This window comes from Chanos chanos, chromosome 3, assembly GCF_902362185.1.
Source record: "Chanos chanos chromosome 3, fChaCha1.1, whole genome shotgun sequence".
Lineage (NCBI taxonomy): Eukaryota > Metazoa > Chordata > Actinopteri > Gonorynchiformes > Chanidae > Chanos > Chanos chanos.
This window is the reverse complement of record NC_044497.1, coordinates 43,850,276-43,875,844: the sequence shown is the minus strand read 5'-3', so window position 1 is coordinate 43,875,844 and position 25,569 is coordinate 43,850,276. Positions and strand designations below refer to the sequence as shown.

At 40.4% G+C, this 25,569-nt stretch overlaps 2 protein-coding genes and 1 non-coding gene across 6 annotated transcripts; 1 reads left to right on the top strand and 2 right to left on the bottom strand.

The window, feature by feature from the left end:
- Positions 1–7,041: 7,041 nt before the first annotated feature.
- On the bottom strand, positions 7,042–9,244 carry rpl37 (ribosomal protein L37). The gene is made up of 4 exons (XM_030768909.1): positions 9,206–9,244; positions 8,428–8,563; positions 8,013–8,097; positions 7,042–7,142 (listed from the first exon to the last, which is right to left on the bottom strand). Exons 1-4 carry the CDS (start codon positions 9,206–9,208, stop codon positions 7,073–7,075), a joined length of 294 nt encoding a protein of 97 aa, XP_030624769.1. The 5' UTR covers positions 9,209–9,244; the 3' UTR covers positions 7,042–7,072.
- Positions 8,185–8,261, bottom strand: LOC115808840 (small nucleolar RNA SNORD72). Its single transcript, XR_004025229.1, has one exon. It is a non-coding gene; the product is annotated as a small nucleolar RNA SNORD72 (small nucleolar RNA).
- Positions 9,245–12,295: 3,051 nt separating the features above from the next.
- st8sia5 (ST8 alpha-N-acetyl-neuraminide alpha-2,8-sialyltransferase 5) lies at positions 12,296–24,230 on the top strand. Of its 4 annotated transcripts, XM_030769493.1 has the most exons (10): positions 12,296–12,469; positions 17,080–17,187; positions 17,559–17,652; positions 20,219–20,223; positions 20,885–20,977; positions 21,609–21,695; positions 22,052–22,196; positions 23,307–23,419; positions 23,520–23,612; positions 23,768–24,230. In XM_030769493.1, exons 1-10 carry the CDS (start codon positions 12,324–12,326, stop codon positions 24,228–24,230), a joined length of 1,347 nt encoding a protein of 448 aa, XP_030625353.1. In that variant the 5' UTR covers positions 12,296–12,323. The 4 variants fall into 4 exon arrangements, with proteins under 4 accessions (XP_030625353.1, XP_030625351.1, XP_030625350.1 ...); XM_030769490.1 differs by lacking the exons at positions 17,559–17,652; positions 20,219–20,223 and having other exon boundaries at positions 12,339–12,469; XM_030769491.1 differs by lacking the exons at positions 17,080–17,187; positions 17,559–17,652; positions 20,219–20,223 and having other exon boundaries at positions 12,324–12,469.
- Positions 24,231–25,569: the final 1,339 nt, after the last annotated feature.

Here is a 25,569-nt window from a genome sequence, read left to right as displayed (position 1 = left end):
AGACTGAGCTCCTGCTCCAGAGAGAGTTCTCCAAAAGTGTGTGTGTGTGTATGACTGGAAGAGAGGGAGAAAGAGAGTGAAAGAGAGAGAGAGAGAGAGAGGGGGGGGGGGCTCCTGTGTGACCTTGTATGTGTGCGTGCATGCGTGCGTGTGTATGTGTGTGTTTCTGAGGTAACTGGCTGTCCATCACTCAGCAGCAGCTGTGGTGGGTGGGGCTATGAGTCTAACAGGCAGCCCCATGCTGAGGGGGTGTGGTCTTGAACGTTACGACATAATTGGCGATGATTGAGAAGTTTTTGGTGCTTTTATTTGCCCCCCTCTCTCACACACACTTTCATTCTACATGCATTTTTCTACAGATTTTATGAAGATACTATGAAGATGTCTTTCTATCAATTATGTGTGAGATTTAGAAAGAGATATTTCTGATTTGACAGTGGTGTGTTATATTTTACTAATCTTCAAAATTAAATATTACATCAGTTAGATGATCAGTTAGATGATGTTAGATGATATCAAGTTCAAGTTTAAGTTTATTTAGAGCCCAATATCACTGTTTACAGTCTCAGAGGGCTTTACATGCCCACAGGATTACAACAGAACAGAGCAGAGTGGTATCAGAATAATGTTATGCACACACACACATGCACACATCCAGTGTGTGTGTGTGTGTGTGTGTGTGTGTGTGTGTGTGTACGTCTGCTGTATCACTCATACTAGCATTGCTGTCATCAGAATCTAAAAACCTATCACAAAAACTACTGAATCATATTATAGCATCTAAAAAAGTTTATGACAGAACTAGTTTTTGAACATGTTTTGCGTAGGATGTATAATCATTTGTACATTTTTTGTGGATTACTCAATACAGCATTAAGCTCACACTGTAAGCATGTCTGTATGATCATGATATGCCCCTATTTTCCCCAGTGAGACAGAGAGTTCTGGGCTTTGAAGGTTAAAGGTCTGACTAGTAGAGACTGATTGATATGCCATGTGCTCATTGTGTATGTGTGTGTGTGTGTGTGTGTGTGTGTGTGTGTGTGTGTGTGTGTGTGTGTGTGTGCGCATATGCATGAGATGTTGCCATTTGGACACAACTTAACCTACAGGACTAGGACTAGAACCATTCATTGTTCTGAAAAGGAATGAATGACTTTAGAGAAAACTGAGTAATCCCCACACAGAGACCAGCCTGATATTCATGCAAACTGATTATATGATCTCATAGCAGTGGTCAATGACATAATCATCATTCTCCCACATCCTGATCAGAGAGAGAGAGAGAGAGAGAGAGGGAGAGAGGGAGAGGGTGAGAGTTTGTGTCGTGTGTGTGAAATTACAGATTTTAGCTGAGTCTGCTCTGTCATTACAGCCCAATGAGACATTATGGGTTTGTCTGGAACCAGGTGGGCTATATTCTGGAATGCTCTGTGTGTGTATGTGTGTGTGTGTGTGTCTATGTCTATGTAAAGATGATTACAGTTTTTTATCTGAAACTAGTGAATGTGAGTACACTGGTCCTAAAGCTGGGATATCGTCAGAAAACCAATGTGCAGACACACTCATACACAGTATGCCTTTGTTCTCACTGTATAACAGTGGGCTGTAGACTGAGACGGTGTGATGGAGACTGCCAACCAGCCATAAGACAACCCTTTTAATGACCTTAACATGTGTGTGTGTGTGAGTGTGTGTGCTGTATCAGTCACACCATTACCCTGTTCACTGTGTGTTTATTGGCTGTTGTTACGGCTCTGATTTTATAGAGGCATGTCAGAGAAACAGAGTGCCGTTGGCAGTCTGGACAGGGGGTAAAATCAGGGAAGACGTCTGACCTCAGCTGCCATGACAACGCAACAACTTACACTCCCATCGCCAGTTTTTCCAGTGAAATTGCACATATTGTACTGGCCAAACACACAACTTTTAACCTTTGACATCATAACCATCAGAAAATAGGCGACACGCCAGTCTGTGAAGTCATGGTTTAGAGGTTAGGAAAGGAGAGCAGTAATCAGAGGGTAGAGGGTTCAGCTCTGACAAAAAATGAAAGTAACTGATTGAGGGAAAGCCTGAATCATTTTCAGTCTATTCACTATTGTGTTTTCACCTTAGAAAAACTCCATATTTGATCAATTCCAATGGTTCTGTTAGGTGACAGAGCCAAGAAATGGAATGGAAAAATAGAGCATTGAAAAATGTGAAATATTAAATAGTGGCCACATATTGTATGATTAACTTCAAAAGCAGTTAAATTTGTATCTGATTTGACCACAGCTGAGACAGGCTAATACCTCACTCCAAACCTCAATAAGACGTATGAAGAGAAGGATGTGTGTGTGGGCGTGAGCGTGCGTGCGTGTGTGTATGTGTGTGTGTGTGTCTGTGTGTGTGTGTCTGTGTGTGTTTCTCTCTCTGTCTGTACTCTACTGTTGTTTTCTGTGTATGGTTGTGTGTTTGGTCTCTCAAGCCTAAGGAAGAAAAATGACCGAGACAGCACATGGAAGTCATTACCATACTTAGTCTCACACATACACAGGTACAGGCATGAGCACACGCACACACACACACGTGCACACGCGCACACATACACACGCGCTTACACACACACACACACACTGACTTATGCATAGTGCATCTGCATGTGTTTAGAGAGAGTAGTGGAAAAAACAAGCTGTTTAAAGCAGCATATGTGTGTGGAATCATATGGTGTTTAAAGAACCTAAACTCTCTCTCTCTCTCTCTCTCTCTCTCTCTCTCTCACACACACACACACACACACACACACACACATATATATATATATATGATACAATGCTGTATATTTATACATACTTACAGCATTGTATCAGTTTCTCCTGTTTCTTCACCATTCTTGTGATATGTGATGTCACTGGCCTTACTGAACTAATTCTAGATGGTTTCAATGCATACTTTAGGCATTAGTAATGTCTTCAATCCCTTTACTTATCTTTACAGGGCTACACTGCTGTCTGTTTTTTTCTCCACACTTTCAACCTGCAGCAACGTTACCAAACACAAGTGCCATGACTGTCCATAACCAAAAAAAAAAAAAGATACATTTATTAACACTAAAACTGCAAAAGACGGTAAGAAAATTGAAACTGTTAAAGACTCAACCTACTTTAGGTTCAAAGTCACTTCAAGTGTCTTTACATTTGTGATGAAAGTTTTTTTGTTCTAAAAGATTTAAAATTAGGATGATTTATGCCTAGATTTAGCCGTCTGTGGTGTTTGAAGAGCCAATCTCTGATGGAGAGGAGGTTTTGAAGGAATTTTTCAGGGAAATGAATAACTTCACCCTAGAAAAACAAGACATCTCCCAAAATGAGACAGAAAATGGAATGGCACAAAATGTCCATTCACGTCTCAGACGTTAAACCTCTTTAGTATTGCTTGTCAGTAACTAAGAAAGCATCTTAAACGGGGAATACTGGAGAATATTCAATTCAGAAACCAGAAAAATCAAACTGTTAGAGCACTTAGTGTAAGGAGAGAGCACTAAACTGAAGGTGATTAGGAGCTGCTCAAGTAGTAATAGTCTTACCCTCTGTATGAGAGGCCCATGGTGCCGCAGACTGGCCACCTGACGCTCTCTGTCAGCGCGTTTTTTTTAAACTTTATGTGTTTTGCTTTGTGTGTGTGGAGGTGATCGTGAGTGACTATATGAGCACATGCGTGTATAGGACGTTAACTTACAAATGACACGGCGTCTTAAAGAGTTCCTCCAAAGATGTAACCGGATCCGCTTCTTCCCGTTAAGCAACATAAAGGAAATAGTCTAGCGAATGTGTGTGTGCGTGCGTGCGTGCGTGTGTGTGTGTGTGTGTGTAAGGGAAACACAGATAATGGGTTTCACAGGGACAGAAGAAAAAACACAGGAAATTGAGCAGATTTCCAGACAGCAGTGTGTTCAGCCAGCAGAGGGCTGACTGAAGACGTTTGTGTCTCTTTGATAAACATGAAAGGAATAAAAGATGAGCTTATAAAACACTTCTTTTTTTTCCCCTTATTCACATTGTTCTCTCAGCAAACACGGGACACTCTATGAGTTTATGTGTACTAAGTTGAAAAAATAAATAAATAAATAAAAAAGTCATGACTTGATAGAACAAAAATGTAGTGACAAATAGAGCAGAAAATGCTTTCTAAGTTTTATTCCTTGTTCAGAGGAAGAGGCGGCATATATACAAGGCGGTGGCAGTGGAGTCAAAATCTCCATGAAGGCGACCATTATTACATTACAGTCCTCAGGAACAACATTCGGATTCTGAATTTTTTCCATCCCAGCAGTGAACTCAGAGACAGTCTGTTCAGAATGTAGCCTTTAGTCTGTGACACTTCCACCAGAATATTCATCATGACCGGTACAAGTGTGTTAGTGTATTTTGGACCTCCTGCAATTTACCTTAGCCTTTCCTCTCTTTGATTATGTAAATTTGTATTCTCTCTCTCTCTCTCACTGAAGACACTTTGTGAGTGTTGGAAAAGTGTTTTGTTAAGAAACACAGTGTTTCTGCTTAAAAAACAAGTTGGTAGTGTACAAGTTGGTAGTTGTTTGATGTTGATGCCAATGGAAACACTTCAATGAAAAAGCGTTTCAGCGAAGGCCAGTCTTTCGAGGTTTTTTACTGAATAAATATGAAGTGTTGTTGAACTTGGGTATTAGAGCCTCAGTACTAAACCTCCTCAGCTAGAGTTAGAACAGCCTGTATTACTTACGCGCTCACACACACACACACACACACACACACACATTTATTTTCACAGAAAAGCTTTCATGGTTCAGTGTGTGTGCTTGTTTGTGGAAGCTGTACCTTATCATATATTTGCCCTGGGGTTCAATGAAAGCATTGTGTGGATTTATTACCAGTCTTTTATGTGAATATTTTTGCATCTTAGTGTCCCCTCTGGATTTTAACTGGAGGGACAGGAGCTAAGGTCGTTACTTGAGAATGAATGTTTGTGAGAGTGTGTCTGTGTATGTTTTCGGAAGAAACATCAGTCAGTTACAGAGATAAGTCATCACCACATCAAAGCCTTAATGGTCCTACAGTAATCCAGAATGCTTTTAATCTGGTCTACTCCTGAGCACTCCTAACCTTTGATAGCTTACATACATGTGCACGCGCACACACACACACACACACAATTCAGAAAATATTGTATACAAAGCTTCAAGTGGACCAAACAATACAATTTGTGGAAAAAAAATATTATTTGTAAATAGAGTGACACATTCAAACTGTGTTCCAAATAGTTGTGTAAATAGCAGATACATTCGGAATAGCCACTGATAGCCATAGAGCTGAGTGTCCATGTGCACCTTAATTTGATTGAGGGCCTGTGATATTTCCTGTGTGTGGGAGTGTTAATGTTCTCTCCCGCTGTGATAACGTGTGTCCTGCTATAAGAATGAGCTTCACAGGCCAAACATTGCCTCACTGTGTGTGTGTGTGTGTGTGTGTGTGTGTGTGTATGTTTGTTTGTTTCCTTCCCTTAGTTAACATCTGATTGCTGTAGGGACAATGGGAACCAAATGTTGGTTGAAATAGAGAAGGAGAGAGAGAGCTGGGATTTACTGTCAGCAGTCTGTATGAGAGTGTGAACAGCACACACAGCAGGTACTCTCCATATAAAAGAGAAGGGGAGACAAAAGCACCACCAAATGGACGTCTGACAGAGAAACCTGTGAGTCAAGCCTGGTAACCCCAAAACTCAGGAAACAAACAGAGATACAAACCCAGCAAACTGAGAGAGAGAGAGAGAGAGAGAGAGAGAGAGAGAGAGAGAGAGAGAGAAAGAGCGCATTCATGTGTGAAATGGCTAAGTTACTTTCTTCTCTCTCTCTCTCCCCTCAACAAACTTACCAGACCTGAATGAGTTAAACTCTGATTTTCTCACCTGCGGCTTGGGTTACTCTCATGTTTGAGTCTATTTGCCTTAATAATAGTGTGTGCAGTGCCCTTAGTGATAATTCAAGTTGACGTATGTTCTGCGTTAGACATCAAAGTCAACCACAAAGCTGAGACACATGCTGTAGGCGTGTGCTGCATTAGGAGTAGCACAAACACAAATTTTCTGGAAACAGTACATGACAAATGGATTTACAATAGGTATGGAGTGTCTTTGGCTCAAAACACACTATAGATGCACATGTTTAAGCAATTGTCCGCCATTTAAACCGGATGCTAGTCCCAGCAGGACACTTGTAGTCTGACCAGAGAAGGGTAATAACATACAATACTTCCCAAATGCAAAATAACTGTGTTTTGATGACAAAACAAGCCATTTGTTTACTTCATGGCAGTTGCTATATTAAAGAACTTGGTCAGTTTCTGTGTGCTATTACTCATTTCTCTTGATAATAGTCCAAAGACATTAATTTGTACAATTACTGACTTTCATTTAAGTTTGAAGAATACCTTGCAGCAGAGTGCCGTTAGATTACGTGGAGACCCTTGACTGACATTACCATTTTGTCCACTAGGTGGCATAAATCCATGTACCGGTATGTAGTGGCGTCAAGGACACGTTCAACGTTGCTCTGCAGCTTCATCTCTAAATTTAGTGCCATCTACAGTTCAGCGTGAACACTTACATTTTAAAGGTCATTATCTTGAACTCTGCAAATTATTGTCTGAGAGAAACTTTGAGGGAGAGTAAACTAAAATTAGCCAAACACAATTTGATGTGTCTAGACTATACACACAAAATTTAACTCCATATGTTAACTTGAATTACACCTCAATAATAACATGAAATAAACTGTTAAATTCAATTTCATGTGCATGCAGCATAAGTCATGGAGTAGAGCTCTGTCACCTAAAAACTAAAGTAGGGATGATGCTCATCACACAGTGTTCAAAAGCTTTTCTACAAGTTTGTCAACGGAAGGCTCCTTCACCATGACACATCAAACATTAGAGATTTTCAAGTATATGAGGCCAAACAGATCAGTGTGTGTACGTGTGTGTGTGTGTGTGTGTGTGTGTAAAAAAAGACGAATGAGACGGCTCTTATTAACACCACGTTTATTCAACATCGTTTATGAAGAGCTGGATGCTGCCACAGCTGCACGCCTGGGTTTGGGCACGGTGCCCTCACGGAATCCATTTCTGAGGAGGGGAGAGGGAGAAAGAAAAAAAAAGGTTCAGACTTCACACATTCACAGATCTGGTAGTGTGCACAACATGGCTTACCTCAGTCTAACAAGACCATATCACTGAACAGTCATTAGTTCAGACATTTATAACAAGACATCATTGGTAAAGCATTACAGTCAAGTGTGGATACAAAACTCAGCCACCTCATGGGTTTTTTTTTAATGTTACATATATAGAACATGTTTAATGTTACGTATATAAGAAACACTGGTTCATTCAGCAGTACATTACTCAAACACTAACTCTTCTATTACAAACTTAAGTCTGGAATAAAAAAAAGGCAGTCGACAATATTTGACTGAGAATAATTTATCATCTATCACTATGCTAATCTTAGCAAGCTGAAATTCAGTCATTACAGGCAGTGGAATGCAGGAAGCTCCCACAAAATGGAATTATGGTAAGAACACTGGCCAAAAATGAAAAACTGACTCATTGTTCCTTTGACGCACTGCTGTTCCAAAACACAGTTGCTTTCATTTGCTTACAAGCAGCCAAACTAGCACTGGCCCATATAAAACACAGAACTGACAAGCTGCTACGCTGTCACTAACGGACTTCACTGACCTAATGTTTCCATGTTGCATTACAGAACCTAATTTCACATAAAATTATACATGGTAAGAGAATAACAGTTTCAGTATCAAATGTGCACAGTCAAAGAGTCATGTTCAGCTCATATGTTGAATTCTAAACACTTCAAGTAATGTGTACACATAAAACCCAGGCAGCAAACAGGGTGTAAAGTAACTCTTATAGTGTGTGCATACGCAAGTTGTGAGAAAGTATGTGTGTGTGCGTATCTGTGTGTACGTAGTTTACCTGAATCTGCGGAAGACAACCTTCATGTGTCTCATGCGGCCAGTTCCAGTGGTGCTGCGCCTCTTAGCCTTAGCGCTCCAGTTGTCTACAAAAACACAACTCAAATTTCAGCACTGCCAAACAGACTAAAGAGCAACGGACACATCCCTATTCTTCCTTTAAGATACCATGCGGCTTACCTCAGTACTAAAGTAATATCACTGGCAATTCATTAGTTCAGACATTATTTTAAAACATCATTGGTAAGCATTACATATCCAGCGTTTCCACCTCAGCCACTCTCAGGCCAACCAACCAAAGCTCGATATTGGATAGACTTGTGAAAATAGGTCCATGTACACTCAGAGTACTACTAGCCCTCTTGAAAACCTTAAGATTTGAATAGATCCAATCAGTGACCACACGTTTAACTCACACTTTCTCTTGCGCTTGGCGGGGTATCCGCATTTCCCGCAGGTAGATTTCTGCAAGTGGTAAGCCTTGGAACCACAACGACGGCACAAAGTGTGCGTCTTATTGCGACGCTTACCAAAAGACGACGTACCCTTCGTCTGAAATGTAAGGGAAGAAAAACAATACAACGATTACACATTTGACTATGGCCTTCCGCCTGGTTTAAAATGAGGGAACATCGCCAAGACATCTGCGGCATGCTAACCCGCTAATGATAACTTGGTATGGTAGCTTCCAAGAAACCAGACTAATTGACTGAACTATTTAACTTGCAAATCTTAACTGGTTTACATTGTGAATAATAGACTCAATCGTTAGACTACACATGTGTACCCGTGAGCTACTGTTATAACAGGTAACTCTGTCAACTGAATGGACAATCACGAACCTCGCTAAACGTTACTATGGTGTTCAGAGTTGTTCTCTTCAACCATGTACTGACTTTAAGCACAAATATCGAGTTTACTTGAATACTTTAACTAAACTGGCAAATGCAAACACAATACGTTTGCTGAGTCGATTAGCTTTCCAGCTAACTCTCCCTGTTCAAGAGCCAAGGCTCGGCAGCTAGCAAATGAATGCAAAACCAAACAGATCAAATTTAAAATTATTTTATTAAATGTAACCGGCAGCAAACTCTTAACATGAGTTACTATTAATATAGACAGTCAGATGAAGTGCGGACAACTCATACAAGCAGATGCGACTAGATTTATTGAGGACAGCCATTCTCAACTCACCATCTTCGTTCTAGGGCCGATACGAAAGAGACCGGAAAAGGAATTGTTGTAACATTAAATAAATTCCGAGGGCTTTCCGGTGCAACAGTGAAACATTCCGGAATTCGGTGTAACAGCTGGATACTACCACTTCTACTTTTAATACTATGATGTCATTCCCACTAACACTGTTACAAGTGTAACAACTACCTCCTCAGATTCCACAAAAATAAAGATAATGCATACAGCCCAGCGAAAGATTCCAATCCTGAGCCGCTATCAACCCACGTACACGTATGTACGAACGGAATTCCAAACCCACTCTAGGAGAGTGTAATCTCTCAATTAAGAGTCTCCGAATAGTACCGTTAACAACATCAGTACAAGAATGCAACTATAACAGCTGCTACCACGGCTACCACCACCGCTTCTGCTACTAAAATAATTATAATAATATTTACTGTCATCATCAGCATACACTATAACTATCATAATACTAAATTTAGTCAACCAGCACACATGTAAAATAGGGCAATATTAAAAATACTAATTTTCCATTAACGTGGGACAATTAAAACTGACCTCATCATAAAAAAAGACTTTACCAGTCATGTACTGGTGGATACAAATACTGCACAAGATGTTTGCCTCAAGATCATATTTATCACTGTTTCCAGAAACTGGACTTCTTCATAAATATAAATAAACCTTTTTTTCAGGGAGATGCCAATGGATGTCCCGGATTAAGTGTTAGCTGTAATGTGGATGTTCCCATTCCAAATTCAAGTCCGTCAGTCCAGGACTAGTCTATGTCACTGTGTGGGAAACCAGCCCATAGTGACATTCTGGAATAGCATATAATTGATGTTCCAGCAGGATAATAAATGATTACCTAAAAGCATTGCACCCGCTGTATTACTTACTGGGGTATATAGAGATATGATTTAATTACTGAAATTATACAATTTAATATTATACTTCTTACAATTTATTTATTTTACTTCATTAACGGTATAATTACTTGTACGTTGTCATGTAATATTAATATTTTAAAGCTGGTGTCATATTGCCATTTCATATCACATAATGTATCATACCAGACATTCGTTTAGGATTTTGTCTTTTGTCCTGCGTAATTAGTTTCTTCAGATATCATGAATTCTATTATTATCTAATCGTATTCTATTATTCGTTTGTAGCACAACTCGTACAGGCCAGGTTTTTGTTCGTTTGTTTGTTTTTGTTTGTTTCTAGAAATCATGAGATTAAAACCCATAGATCATGGGATGAGGCAGCGTTAGAGTAATATACTGTACTATACACTACTGGGCGACAAACAAATGAACATATCACACGTCGTTTTGAAATGGTGGAATGCTAGTTCGTGCTCGTTTAGATTTGGTGAAAAGTGTCATATCGGTTTTTGTTCACATTCCAAATAAACCGTGAGAATACAAATGAGCACTACTGGTGATATGAACTGTGACACGTTGAAAAATATTTTTAAACAAAGGGCTGTTGAATGAAAAGCAGGGCGATGCTCCAGTAAGCTATGATAGATGACCCTTGAATGACTGACACGTCGTTGTACTGTCATTGATTAATTTGTTTTTAATTTTTTTTATTTTTTTACTGTATTCCTGTTAATCGTGTCCATATGTGCCTTTTAGGCTATCTGCGGTAAATAGTGCTTGTCCAACTAAGGATTAATAAAGTAGGCTATATTAACCGACTTAAAGGAAAGTCTTGGTGGGTTTTTCGCCTCTTCACGCCTACCTGTAGGGAATCAGTCGATTACCTTGAATCGTTCGACGTATTCCACTGTCTGTGACAGTTGAGTTCTAGTACATTAACTCAAATATCCTTTTTGATGGAAGCAACAGGAGTAAAAGACGTGAAAAACACCCCCCCCCCCCCCCACACACACACACATTTTGGCTTTTTATTAAAGCCTTACGCTTCACAAGAAAAGTAGGCCTACCATTTAATTTATGGAGAGCCGTCATTATCAAAATAAACATGAATTAGTTTATTAAGTTATAATGCGCAAAAAATGTGTAACGCCCTTCACATGATACTATCGGAGAGATGATAATCCTGAAACATGTAGAGAGGCGTCTTTGGCACAGTTTTATTTTTTATTTATTTCTTTTATAAAACATTGCCACTCCTTCAGTGAACAATAGGTATAATTATTCGAATATTGATGCGACGCACATACGGTCTATTACTGTTTCAGTTTGAGACGATCCATGAAGAATTCCAACATAAAGCAGTCAGTTAGCTAGTCGTAAAAATTCATCATTTTTTTTGTGTGTTTTTTTTTGGGGGGGGGGGGGGGGGGTTTGAAATGACCGAGCGAGCCAGACCACAGAGCAAGATCCATTACCATTAATCACAGTGCCATCTCAACCAAATCCGTTCTGGGGACAGAGAATCACGGTGACCTTCATTTTGGCTGACTTGTGCTTTCATAAACAGAACACCCCTCCCTGAGAGAGAGAGAGAGAGAGAGAGAGACTGTAATAACGACACTGTGATGCGTTTATGCGTCTACCCCTCTGGAATCCCCTTACGCCTTAACTGTTAAATAGTGTCGTTTTCTACTCTTTATAGTGCATAAAGTGCTTTTGCTTAACGAACGTCGGAACTGGTCATCCCAGTACTCGCTGCGAATTCAAGTCACGCGTGTTATTTCCCTTATCTCTCTCGCGTGGAGTCTTTGAAAGGGAGTGGAGAGCTAGAGCTGCAGTCGTCACCTGCAGCGTATCGATCGCGCGCTCTGAAACCGTTGCTGGCTGACCAGGCGCGCACAGCGGAGGTGAGAGATTTGTAAAGATCGCAAGTCGGACGAATTCCAAGTTTTATTTGTTTGCTAATAGCCTACCGTTAACTACTAGGTTCATATCTGAACACGTTCCTTTTTTATTCTTAGGAAAAATTGTCCATGAGACCAGATTCTGCCGTTACAAATAAAGAAATGTCAAACAAGCGGTTAGGGTGACGGAACTGCGGCAACCAGCCGAGGTTCTAAATAGAGCCAGAGATGGAAGGTCTGAGCCGCGCTCTGCAAACGCTACAAATCATAAACATGAGTTGGTGCGTCTGAACCCTCCACGGGTTTCTCCGGTAGCGCCAAATGCCGAGGAAAAAGATGCCATATTCCGACCCGACGTCCGGCAGAGATTTGCTTGGAAGCAGATCTCTCTGTTTTATTTTCATTTGCGCCTTCGGACTGGTCACACTGCTGCAACAAATTCTCTATGGGAAAAATTACATTAGAAGGTAAGCATCATTTATCCCCGCTAGATTCAACTGTAAAATATTCCACATTTCCTGACATAATTAATGAGACGACATTAAACCCAGTCCAGTGTTACAAAAAGCAATATCTCGCTCTATAGCCACTGATATGATGCATGAACGGTCATAAATGCTCATTTGTGCCCGCTGAAGCCCTGACACCGTGTGGAAGCGTGCGGCTTCCCAGCACCGTTCGTGATGTTGAGTGTAGAGTCAATGGCAAAGAGAACAAAAGCAATTAGCCTCCCCTCACTCCCTATCTCTCCAAAGGGTTAGTCTATCTGCTCATACTACCCGCATGTGATTTCTGTTTTCTGAAATGTGTCTGATATTTGAATCTCATATTCATGCCATACACAGTCCAAATGACTGTCTATGAAGCGCGGCGCTTTGGGTCTTTGTTTTTTCCTCTGTTTTATTATTTTGGTTCGTTCTCTCTTCTCAGCTCTCGTGAACAGCTCATACATCTTACATAAGGCTGAAAGCGCTACTGCGCCAATCAAATACACACATTCGAATGTACTATGGTTATTTTAACCCACTTTTGGTGGGGTAATTTAAAGGCTATGCAGTGAAAAGAGGACTGTGATGTAGCCTTTAAGCTCTGATTAAGGCAGATGTGTTCTCGTCAAAACAGTGCTATTGAATTATGTATTTTCTCTGCTCTTTCATAAAACAGAACCTCCTCCCAGCGACTTATGGGCCACATACAGAGATGGCTGAATATGGATGAATCTTTCTGTCCTGTCAGTGAAAGGTTCTAGATTCAGTGTGGAGATTTTAGATGCTATGGTGGTTCTGATCTGACTCAGTGGTCTGATAAGGCTGTGACGTTGCTCATTGTGTGTGTGTGTGTGTGCGCGTGCGTGTGTGTCTGTGCATTTCAGTATAAAATGGCGCCCCTTCTTGCGGGGTGCTCCCAGTGCATTATGGTCCTGTGCACAAACAGACATCCATATGCTATGTCAAAGCCCCCTCCCACCCCTCCAATTCCACCTGTGAACCCCCCACCTACCTCAAACACACACACAAGATTCATGACATAGGAGCCCAAGAGGTTTCAATATCATGAATACATCCCAGATGCTTCTATGTCTCAAATGCTGGCATCTTGCAAATACATGTGGTTGACAGAGAGAGAGAGAAGTGGCGGGGGGGGGGGGGGGGGGGGGGGTGTCTTGAAAAGGGCATCTTAGACGAACATGTATTCCTGTCTTCCTGTTATGATACTAATGCAAACCAGCACAAACACACACTTCAGAAGATCTAATGTGTTAAGAAACACAAAGTGTGAGTGTGTAGGTGTGTATAACTGGAATCAGAGGTTGTCTTCTTTTCAGGATCACGTCAACAGTATGGCACTCTGTGTAGTGGAATCTGATTCGTGGACCTAAAAATACACACTGAAGAAAGTGTGTGTGACACAGAGAAAGAGGGCAAGAGAGAGAGAGAGAGAGAGAGAGAAAGCAAGAGAAAGAGAGAGAGAGAGCGAGAGAGAGTGAGAGAGAGAGCAAGAGAGAGAGAGAGAGAGAGATAGAGAGAGAGAGTCTGCTTTAGAGACAGTGTGTCGCAGGAGGAGTTTGAGGGGACAGTTTGGCGCCCTAGTGTCGTAATGAGGATGTGTGACATGGCTAATTTTAGTTAGTCCCTCCACAGAAAGCCTGCAGTTACACAGGGACAGTGACTAATGCTTGTATGAATCAAACATTCATTAACAATTCTCCTGAATTCCTCATTTAATCATTTCCCCTGTTAAAGTGCTGTATAAAATTATTGAAAACGTTTAAGATGGAACTGCTCTTCTTTGATAACAGTAATAATTCATTCTGGGGCACTATGGCTAGACTATTAAGCTTGCATGGACTATTAAGAGGGTGGTGTGTCAGGCCAAAGGTACATATTTATAAACAAAAATACACCGCAAACAGGAGATAACCTGCCAGTACAAAGGAATGGTTAGGGTGTGACTTGATGGGGTGGGTGACTGGAGATCCACCCCAGGTTTTCACTGACTCCTGCCCCTTCCACACTAATATTGATGTTTTAAGTGGCTTTTAGTCAGATCCAGGAAGTGTATTGATGGAAAGTCTCATTTAACAGACAGTCTGAGCTCTTATCCACTAGCCTCTTTTTAGGAGGGGTTGCAGGGTTTTGGGCCATTTACTCAGTTAGATGCTGACTAGGGTTGTTCAGCTAAGTTTATGTCACTGTTGAGCACTGCTTGCTTAGGTCAGTTCCAAACTGGATATGGATTCAAATCACCCATACAACTTAGACAGTGCTGATGTTAGAGTGATTTTTACTGACACCACTGATTTCCAACAAAAAATGGACATTGCTCCAATTTATTTATCTTTTTAAATTGTACTTTCATCATAACACATTGTGGTGCGTGATGCTAAAATAAATGTACAAAATTTGTATTCTTCTGAAGTGCTGCCCCTCTTTACGTTTGCTATTTACTTGGAGTTAGCATCCACATTTAAACAAAATTCAACATTCGAACCCTTCAGTTCAGGCTTAGTATACATTTGCAGAATATCCCCATGCAGCATTTTTCACAGACATAACATCAGCTAAATAACACCAAAGTCACTAGTATGAGGCGTCATACCATGACTCCCATGAGTGCAGATATAACATATGAGTCTGGAACTGGGCCACTGTGGGACACTGTCTGTAAGGAAAAGTTGAAAAAAAAAAATCAGTGTACCACCTGAAATGAATGAAATATCCTTAAAATAATCTGAAATATGATGCTATACCATGGAGGAAAAAAGCTTTAGGAAAATGAATTAAACCGATTTCAATTTCATTCAAACCATATTCTGCACTGGAGTCTTGAGACTCACTAAGTACTTGTAAACTGAAGATGCATGTTTAATACTAAGTATCCAATTGTAAAACTACAGCTTACTCCAGATGACAGTCATTGGATATTTGGGTCAAAAAGCAGGAGTCATTTCACATTAAAAAACAAACAAACAAACAAAAAACACACAATACAAAATAACAGACACAGTTTTTGTCTCACTGTTTGAATAAATGCGGATGAAGCATTGCTTTATATGAATGAAGAGGTGTTGCTTGCATACTGATTAAATGTTGCTGAATTTTCTCAGGGTGTCAGAGTCTATGCCCGCTGCAGGGTGGTATTATGATGGGCACAGGTACCGTTGCCAAACAGCGTTACCTAGCGGTTTGATGGTTCCTGTTGTGTGTAAACTGTTAAGTATTCATGGACACACACTCACATGTTACAGCTGCCTGGAGTCGAAAGGTTTGTTTGGTTTGGCAGAAATGTCAGTTTACCAAAGCTTTGAATTTTCAGACCCTTAATGTGCTCACACACTAACCCACAAACCATTCAAAAGAGTCAGAATGTGTCTGTGAGCTAACATAAGACATACCCGTTTGAGGTAATGAAACTGTGCTACTTGCCCTAACCTCCGGTGGTGGACCAATCCAAAAGCCAATGCTTGTCATAGTTTATACTGACACTGACTTAATGGAAATGAAGTTTGACCCCCGTTTTGAAAAGTTGTTATTTTCAATGCTTTCATGAAGTCCACATAAACATCATCGCCTGTAGTCAAGGACTTCACTTACATCCATATGAACAATTTCTATGTATGCTTAAATGTCAATTTTTTAAGATATTTGTTTACATGTCAGAGCTGTAATATTAATGCAAATGCTGTACTGTTGTTTGATATGTGGATAAGGTGAAATAAGATTGAGGTAAAGGGAAGCACCATGCACTCTCACAATGCTGGCTTTCCCATTCAGAACCTACTCTTATCCAAACATTTACATGGCTGCAAATCCGCAAAATTCACTTTTTGAGTGGATTATGAACTAAATGGTTTAAGACGTCCCGTTCATTGCAAATGTTTTTTCATCTGGCACAATATTGTTCTGATTACCCCGTTACATTTTGGGTGTTTATGTCAACATCTCTCAAAAATGATAATTCTTAACATTTTCCTGGCTCTGGAAAAACATGGACGCTAATGGCACAATAACTCAACATTAACCCAACACATGACGTCTAATATGACAGGCATTAAATAATGTTAAAACACCTTTTAACATCCACTTATCTCCCCTGTCACATCAGAGGTTCATGGGAAATGTATGCATTTTCAAATGGCAAATGTTATTACTAACAATGCGTGAAGCTTGCCATAAGCCCTTATGGTTTGTGTCATTCTTCTTCTTCACTGTAACATTAATCTCTCACTACCTAATTGAAAAGTGAGTGAGCTGCCATGACTGCTGACGTCACATATTTAAATAAGCCGCAAACTTTAAAAGTATTCAGTTCTTTACCATACTGTCAGCTCTGTCATCTCTGCTAGCATTATCGGCTGGTTTTCCCTTTTATAAAAGGGACTCTTCTCCCACGACAGAATGGTTCTGCTGTGTGAGCCTTACTGGTTTGATGTACTGCAGTTTGAACAACAAAAAAAAAACCCATCAACCTGTGTGTGCGCATGTGTGTGCGTTTGCGTGTATCTGTGTTTTAACTGAATGATTGATTAATGATGGAAGATTGAAACTTTAAATAAACTGACTCATTCTCTCAATAGTGGGCAACAGTTTTCCCGCCTCAAAGGAGAGGAGGTGGGAAATTGGAGCGGCCCCATTAATTACTCCGATGTCGGATCACTGAAGCCGGCCAGAAATGGAAGAAAAAGGTACAAATCAGCAGTGACCGCCTGTTTGCACAACACTCCTGAGAGAGAGAGAGAGAGAGAGAGAGAGAGAGAGAAACAGAGGGAACGGAACATGAATGACAGCCTGGCTTCATGCATGTTTGCACTGAACTAACATCAACAGCAAACCATCAGCCAATCAGAAAGGAGCTTATTGGCAACAACAACAACAAAAAAGATTCAAAGGAAAGATTTATTAAAACCATGAAAAATAACATAGTAAGTTATCATTTTTTTGTTTTTGTTTTTTTCACTAGCTAGTCAGATTTGAGGGATTAGCCTAGCGTGAGACGTGTAGGATCAGAGCCTGTGGCTAACGCTAACTGCTAACTGACCTATCTGCATGTTGACAGATGTGTCCGTCAGAATTTTCAGACCTCAGACTCTCAGAGCTCCGTAGTTATCACACCCTGCCTAGCTGATATTAAGAAGAAAAAAAAAACGATGGCAAAGGTAGGCCAGACTGATAATGGCACATGATTCTCTCTCCAGTCTTTTCTGCCAAACCTCCCCTCCCCGGGAATGTCTCTGTTTCTTTTCCCATTCGTCTGAAAGGGTCCAGTGCCTCATGTTGTTGTCCGTGGTGACTGCACTACAGAAATGCCCTTTGCATGTTGTATGATACCCCAAGCCCACTTCACCCACCTGTACTTGTCCTGCAACACCCCCTTTACCCCTTTTTATTTGTTTCCTGCACCTGTCGTGGGGCTGGGAGGAACTGGGCCTCCCTCCATATTGATGTTCTGGCTTCTCCGCCGTCCCTCTGTGTTTAACACACCTGCCACCCATCTCCAAACTTTCCTCACCTTCAAAACTCTGTGTGTGTGTGTGTGTGTGTGTGTGTGTGTGTGTGTGTGCATGTGTGTCTGTGACAAACACTGCACACTTGTGTACGTGTGCTTTGCGTGTGCTTGTGTGTGTGTATGTGCGTGTGCACGCTCGTGTGTGTCATGTGTTTTGACACCACTCCTTTATCTCTTCTCTTACATTGACATGTTTGGTCCTTAACTCAGATTGCGTTGTTTACTTGTTTTCTTTTTTTCTTTATCTGAAGGATGACAGAGGTCTGTTACATGTCCATAACAGGGCGTGGTCAGGCTGATCATATGTCCAGAACAATCATATATTACCCAGTGTGCATCACTGTAGGCTACAGCACAGTCATGTGTCATAAGCTCACTCCAACAAAAGATGTATGGAAATGCTCTTCTTTTCAAAACTTCTTTTTTTGCCTTTGCTTTCTGTTTCTGTGTTTTTGTCTTTTTTGTGGTTTTAAGCTTGCATTTAATTTCATACTGTTTCATATCTACCTCACAGCGTGAAGCAATGCAGATTTACTAACATCTACAGGGTACATTTAAGCTTGTCTGTCATTTCAACTCATCTGCCATGTTGTTTCCAGTCAGGCAGCCATTTTATGATGTAAACTTATTGGGCCGATTGCAGGGCGAGAGAAATTCAAACTGAGTTTGAGTTTTCCTGCAGCTTCCCAGATTAGGTTCCACTTCTGAGCTAGAAGAGAAGAACAGTTACTTGTGAACAACAGGAGGAGAGCAACCTTAACCATGACAGCAGGATGCAATTAACACCATCTAAGGTGACAAAAATGACAGGTTCCTTAAAGCCTGTTCATGAAAACCTGTTAATGCCCATACTTTATCCAAATCACTGAAGTCCATCATCAGGCTGATCTATTCAGACATTTTGATGGACACAGAAGAAAAATCCAACTCAGTCATATGCCAGATGGTTGGAGCCCTTAAAATGCACGATTATTTTACCATTAGTGCTTTTAAACCTTGAAGCATGTGCACGCATCTTTATAACATATGCATTCTACATATGAATACATTCAGTTATAAATCAGAGTAATCTGAAAATTTGTGTGTACATGAACAAGCTTTAAGGTCTAACCAACAGTTAATACCTAGATTTATCTATATGTGGTTGTTCAATCCAAAATTAAGAAATTTATTTAATAGCAAAAAGTACAGTGACAAATTTAAATGGAAAAAGTCAGATTTCTAACCGATTGAAATTAGAAAATTGGAATTTCATGTCTAAATACCCAATTTTCTAATGTTTCTCAACAAAAAAAAAGAATTAAAATCAGTTGTACATTTTGCATAGCTGCTGTATTTTGTAACTAGAGGGTGAATAAAAATTCACATTGTGCTTTCGAGTTGCCCTGCAGTCAGTCCATACAGCCTATGCTGGCAAAAAAAAAAAAATGACATATAGAAAATAGCATCAGAACACAACCATGAAATGTTCATTTTGGATTGTCTTAATGGTTGCAGATCATCAACAAGAGAGCAGTTCAGTTAGTTTCAAATTTATGCAAAAAGAGACTGGTTTCACAAAATAATGAAAAGCAAGTTATTAGCTTGCTAAAAATTAAAGTTATGTAAACAGCTGTTTGACTTCAGTGTATTATGAATGTGGTAGCCATCTTACTTAGCGTATGGTAAACCTGGTAGCTGTGTTGTCTTTAGTTAGTGTGTATTTGACTGTTATGTCAGTCTTGGGATAGCGTAGAGAGTGAACCTTAATCAGAGACATGAAACCGTAAAGAATTTAAGACACCTCTGGTGGAGGTGGTAAGTACGCTAAATTCTTCACCATATACAGTGGATAGGAAAAGTCTACACCCCCCTGTTAAAATTGCAGGTTTTTGTGATGTAAAAAAATGAAACCAAGATAAATCGTGTCAGAACCCTTTCTACCTTTATTGTGAAATTGTGACCTATACATTAAAGTGAAAAACATAAGAATGATTTTAGGGGGGAAAAAATGGAAAAAAAGAAAAAGTACAATAACCTGGTTGCATGAACGCGTTTGGTTGATTCTGAACACTGCCACATTCCCAATTATAAAAGGGTGTGCACACTTATGCAACCAGGTTATTGTACATAACATTGTACATTATTTTTCATTTCCCCCCCTAAAATCAATCTTATTGTTTTGTTTTTTTTATTTTAATTTATAGGTTGCAATTTCACAATAGCAGTAGAAAAGGTTCTGACATGATTTATCTTGATTTAATTTTTTCACAAAAACCTTTTAACAGGGGGGTGTAGACTTTTTCTATCCACTGTATGCTAAACTGTTTCACAGATGATGCATATTGTTGCTGGGTTAAAACTAGTATTTGGTTTTCTGCATGATTTTGAAGAAAACTGGGTCACAGTTTTTACAGTTTTTAGAATCCTTAGTTAACATTACCCCAGTTTTATTAAAAACTGCACTTTTAGCTGGTCAGTGTTGTGTTTTTTGTGACAGAGACCTTGACGAGTTTAGTGATAAACTGAAATCACCAAAACAGGACAGTGAGAGTGATACATGGCTATGTATCTTTGTGAAATTTGGAAACTATGTTGAATACATTGTTTTGTATGAAGACAGTCACTCTAAAATAACAACTCTGCTGAAGTAGAAGGTAGTCAGAATGCGTTAATCAGCTTATTTAGCTAATATCTGAAACTCCAATACACTAGTTCTGAATATTGTAAGTGAGTCTGGTATTCTGAACAGAGCCTTAACAGGTATAGGTCTAGGTGAATGTGTGTGTTTTCATATATGTAACAGGGTGTGTGTCTGTGTGTGTGTGTATGTAGGTGTGTCTGTCATGTTAAAACAGACAGCTGAGGCAGTTGTATGACTGTACATTTTCTGGCAGGTATTTGGACACCTCAGATGGGGCCTTGGAGTTTAACTCCACGGCCTGTCGGGAACTTCGACAGGAAATCATAGATGTCAAAGTGCTGACCATGTGAGTGACCACAAAACACACACAGGCATACACAGTTGGGCACCTATAATGTGTGTCTACATTTCAGTATGAGAGACAATATGTGTGTGTGTGTGTGTGTATGTGTATGTGTATGTGTATGTGTATGTGTGTATGAGCATTCCCTTTGAGTCTGTGCAGCAGCTCCCTAATGCCTATTTTGTGTGTTCTCCAGAGAGAATCATATTTCCTAATGATCATTTAAACTCTGGAGGACAAAACCAGTTAAGGACATCTATTCAGAGACTATATGAGAGGTCTATTTTTGTCCTACCACACCCCTCCCCTCTCTGTCTTCTTCTATTGCCCAACTCTCTTCTCCTCTCCTCTCCTCTCCTCTCCTCTCTTCTCCTCTCCTCTCCTAAACTCTCTTCTCCTCTCCTCTCCTCAACTCTCTTCTCCTGTCCTCTCCTCTCCTCTCCTCTCCTCTCCTCTCCTCTCCTCTCCTCTCCTCTCCTCAACTCTCTTCTCCCCTCCCCTCCTCTCCTCTCCTCTCCTCTCCTCTTCTCTTCTCTTCTCTTCTCTTCTCTTCTCTTCTCTTCTCTTCTCTTCTCTTCTCTCCTCTCCTCTCTTTCAACAAAGTATAAGTATTTTATGTGTGTGTGTTTTTCAGGGTAAAGACTTCAGAGTTGTTTGAGAGATGGAGGAACCTGCAGGCGTGTAAGTGGGAACAGAACAAGGTGGAGTCGAGCAACTTTAAGTGAGCATACATATCACACACACACACACACACACACACACACACACAAACACAAATGCTATCTCTCATGCAAATACACATCCTATCTCTTTTAAGCAGCAATAATACCATCTGCCTCTCTTTGTCCAGTAGTTTGTCAGAGTTTCTCAGTATAATGCTCTTTTTCACTTTCTGTCTAGTGGGACTGTCCCTATAACACCCATCTCTGTAGTGTCCGTCTGTGTCCAAAAGGTTGTCTTTGTAATGACCTTCCCTCTCTCTCTGTGTCCAATAGCATGGCTCTATAACAGTCTCTTCCCTGTCTCTGTCCTATAGGATGTTTTTAGTAACATGCCCTCCCTGTTTCTTTTCAATAGGATGTCTTTGTCCCGGTGCTGTAACGCCCCCTCCTTCCTTTTCACCACGAAGAGGAACACGCCATCTGGGACAAAGCTCCGTTATGAAGTCGACACCAGCGGAATACTACACATCAGCCCAGAGACCTACAAAATGTTCCCAGATGTAAGAAAACACACACAGACACCCACGCACACATACACACAGAGAAAGAGAGAGAGAGAGAGAAAAACACAGAGAATATACATGTACAAACAGACATTCTCACTATACTACACAGTACCCTTGTTTTACAATGCCTCAACATGTACCTAAAAGTCAGTACTGGGAGTGTGTACCTGGCAGCCCCATATCCTCACACTACTTAATATTATTTATCTCCATGGCACTGCATCTCTTCAAATCAGTACAAGCATTTATATCCTAGCAATCATACAGAGGATACAGAGTACCAAGATAAAAACAAACAAACAAACAGACAAAGGAACACAAAAGATTAAAAAACAACAACAACAACAAAAAAACGGAGCAATAAAATAAATCAATGTATAAACACAGTAATAAACAAACAATCAAACAAACAGATTTGTTCTTTTTTTTTTTAATTTATTTTAATGTTTTATATGTTCTGTGTTTGATTTCTATGCAAAAAGCAATACAGAGGCAAAGCATAAATTGTGTAAAAGTGAAAGACGAGACTACTCAATTAAGCAGTGGCTGCCACTGGAAATGAATCTCCATGCAAGCGGTCTACACTACTGTTTTTTGCCTAGGCAGTGCAGTCAGAAGTGTCTCGTGTTAACAAGGTCAAATATACATTTAGTCAGCAAGATAGATAGCCCTCAGTTTGTACAGGCTCAGTCAAAGGAGTTGAAAGGTTTTGAAAAAGCTGTAACTGTAGCTTCCGTGTAGAGACTATGCCCCTGTAGTGTGGGGTACCTCAGAACTTGGGGGGGGTGGGGGGGGGGGGGTGTTTAAAAATGACCTCCTCTTTCTCCTCCTCACTGAGGTGGCTCATGCTTCCCTTTCAGACATCTGTCAAGTCCTTCCTCTCTAATCCTCACTCTTTAGACAAAATACATGAAAGTATGAACATATAAATAAAAGAGTAAATGAGAGATAAACAAAAAAGGAAATAATTGAATAAATGTGTAATTAAATACACACCTTAAAAGTCCTTTCTTTCTTTCTTTCTTTCTTTCTTTTGTGACCCTGTATCCTGCATATAACCATTTAGCATCAGCTGACTTCAGTCTCTCTTTCATTTCCCCAAAGGATATGCCATATTCTAAGTCTCAGTTTAAAAAATGCGCAGTGATTGGAAATGGAGGGATTATCAAGAACAGTAAATGTGGGAAAGAGATTGACGCTTCAGATTTTGTCTTCAGGTAAAGCTAAGTTTTCATTGAGATAATACAGCTTCTTTTCTGCTTTCAGTATATATGTGTGTATACACTGACTACCTGTCGTTTATTCTCTTTCTCTCAGGTGCAACATTCCTCCCATCTCAGAAAAATACTCTGAGGATGTGGGAACCAAAACTGACCTCGTGACCATCAACCCCAGTATAATTACAGAGAGGTACAGACACACACACACACACACACACACACACACACACACACACACACACACACACACACATATTGGTACAAGCAGTTCTATTTCTCCTGAAATTCTCTCTCTCTCTCTCTCTCTCTCTCTTTCTCTTTCTCTTTCTCTTTTTCTCTCTCCAGGTTCCAGAAGTTGGAGAAATGGCGAAAACCATTCTATGATGTTCTGCAGAATTATGAGAACGCCTCACTGGTCCTGCCTGCATTCTACAACACGCGAAACACGGATGTGTCTTTCCGTGTCAAGTACATGCTGGATGATTTTGAGTCTTCGCGAGGCGTATTTTTCTTTCACCCTCAGTACCTGCTGAATGTTCAGCGGTTCTGGACAGTCCAGGGCGTTCGAGCCAAACGCCTCAGTAGTGGACTCATGCTTGTTACCGCGGCGATGGAGCTTTGTGAGGAAGTTCACCTTTACGGTTTCTGGGCGTTTCCAATGAACCCTGCTGGAATCTTTATCACACACCATTACTATGACAATGTTAAGCCCCGCCCTGGATTCCACGCCATGCCACACGAGATCTTCAATTTCTTGCATATGCATGCCCGCGGGATCCTGCATGTCCACACGGATAAGTGCAGGTGATCCCACCACCCTGAAAGACACACCCACTCATCCTGTGTGCTAGCCCCAGGAGGCAGCCTTTTAATCTGTGTTTGGACAGGTCAACGCTTTTGATGTTTGTTTGCTTTCAAACAGTGAAAAAAGCTTTCTGAAATGAAACAGAGACATCCCTGTGTGCGCGCGTGCGCACATGTATGTGTGAGTGTGTGTGTGTGTGTGTGTGAATCTCGAGAGTGTATGTTGAACCTGCTTGCCTGAAAATGCCCAAACTTTTCTTTATTACGCGCAGCGTGTTTTGATATTGGGTGATTTGTGATGTTGCTCTGTGGTGCTTATGTGTTGTGTGGGTGTGAGGTTGTTTTTAATCAGTGATGTCATATCTGTGAATTTGTATCTCAGTGGCTCTACTGTTCATAAGCTGTTATATCATAAGATGTAGACTCTCTTAAGAGACAACTTAAGAGTGTTATAACACCTAGTAACAGAACCTTATGCCCTGTACAAGTATTCCTAAATGCTGTTTCAAAAATACATACATTCACACACACACACACACACACACACACACACACTCTTTCTCTCTCTCTCTCTCTCTCTCTCTCTCTCTCTCTCTCACACACACACACACACACACACACACACACACACACACACACACAGCAAATTTCCTTCCTCAATATTACCATCAAATACTGCAGTGGTCATTCTTACACATTTAAGGCTATCAAAGATCCCATGCAACGCTATAATATTATTGTAGGAAGGACTCTGCTCGCTCACGCTTGCCATGATCTGTAAATACCACAGTCATCAAGAGGGCACTGGTATAAGTTAAAATAAGAATGTGACTGTTAGGCTATTGGGTTTTACGTCATCCGTTGTACACCATCCACAAACAAAGACTTTTTCTCAGTCTTTTTCAGCAAAAGCAAATTAGCTGCTTTGATTGAATCACTGGTGGTTTTAGTCCAGGGAGTGTTAATTATGTATTATATAAGCACTTTTTTCGGTTCTCTAATTTCACACTGGCTAAATCCAATTTCCAGGCCTCTCAAAATGGTGACTGACTGCCAAGTAACTGACAAAGTTGTTAATAGGTGTAGATGAACAATACTGGGAAATCAACACAAATTTGCTGTGTATGTGTGTGTGTGTGTCTTGTTCTGTGTCCACACACATATCCGTATACACATATCTCTAAGGTCACAATGATGTAACACACTCACTTCCCTCAGCAGTCATAAATGTTTATGTAGGGCTTATGATGGCATTACGTAGTTCTAATGAAGCTGTTATAATGCTTTATAATATACACTTAGGGCCAGCAGCATACAGTCTGTCCTTTATAGCTGTCCGTACT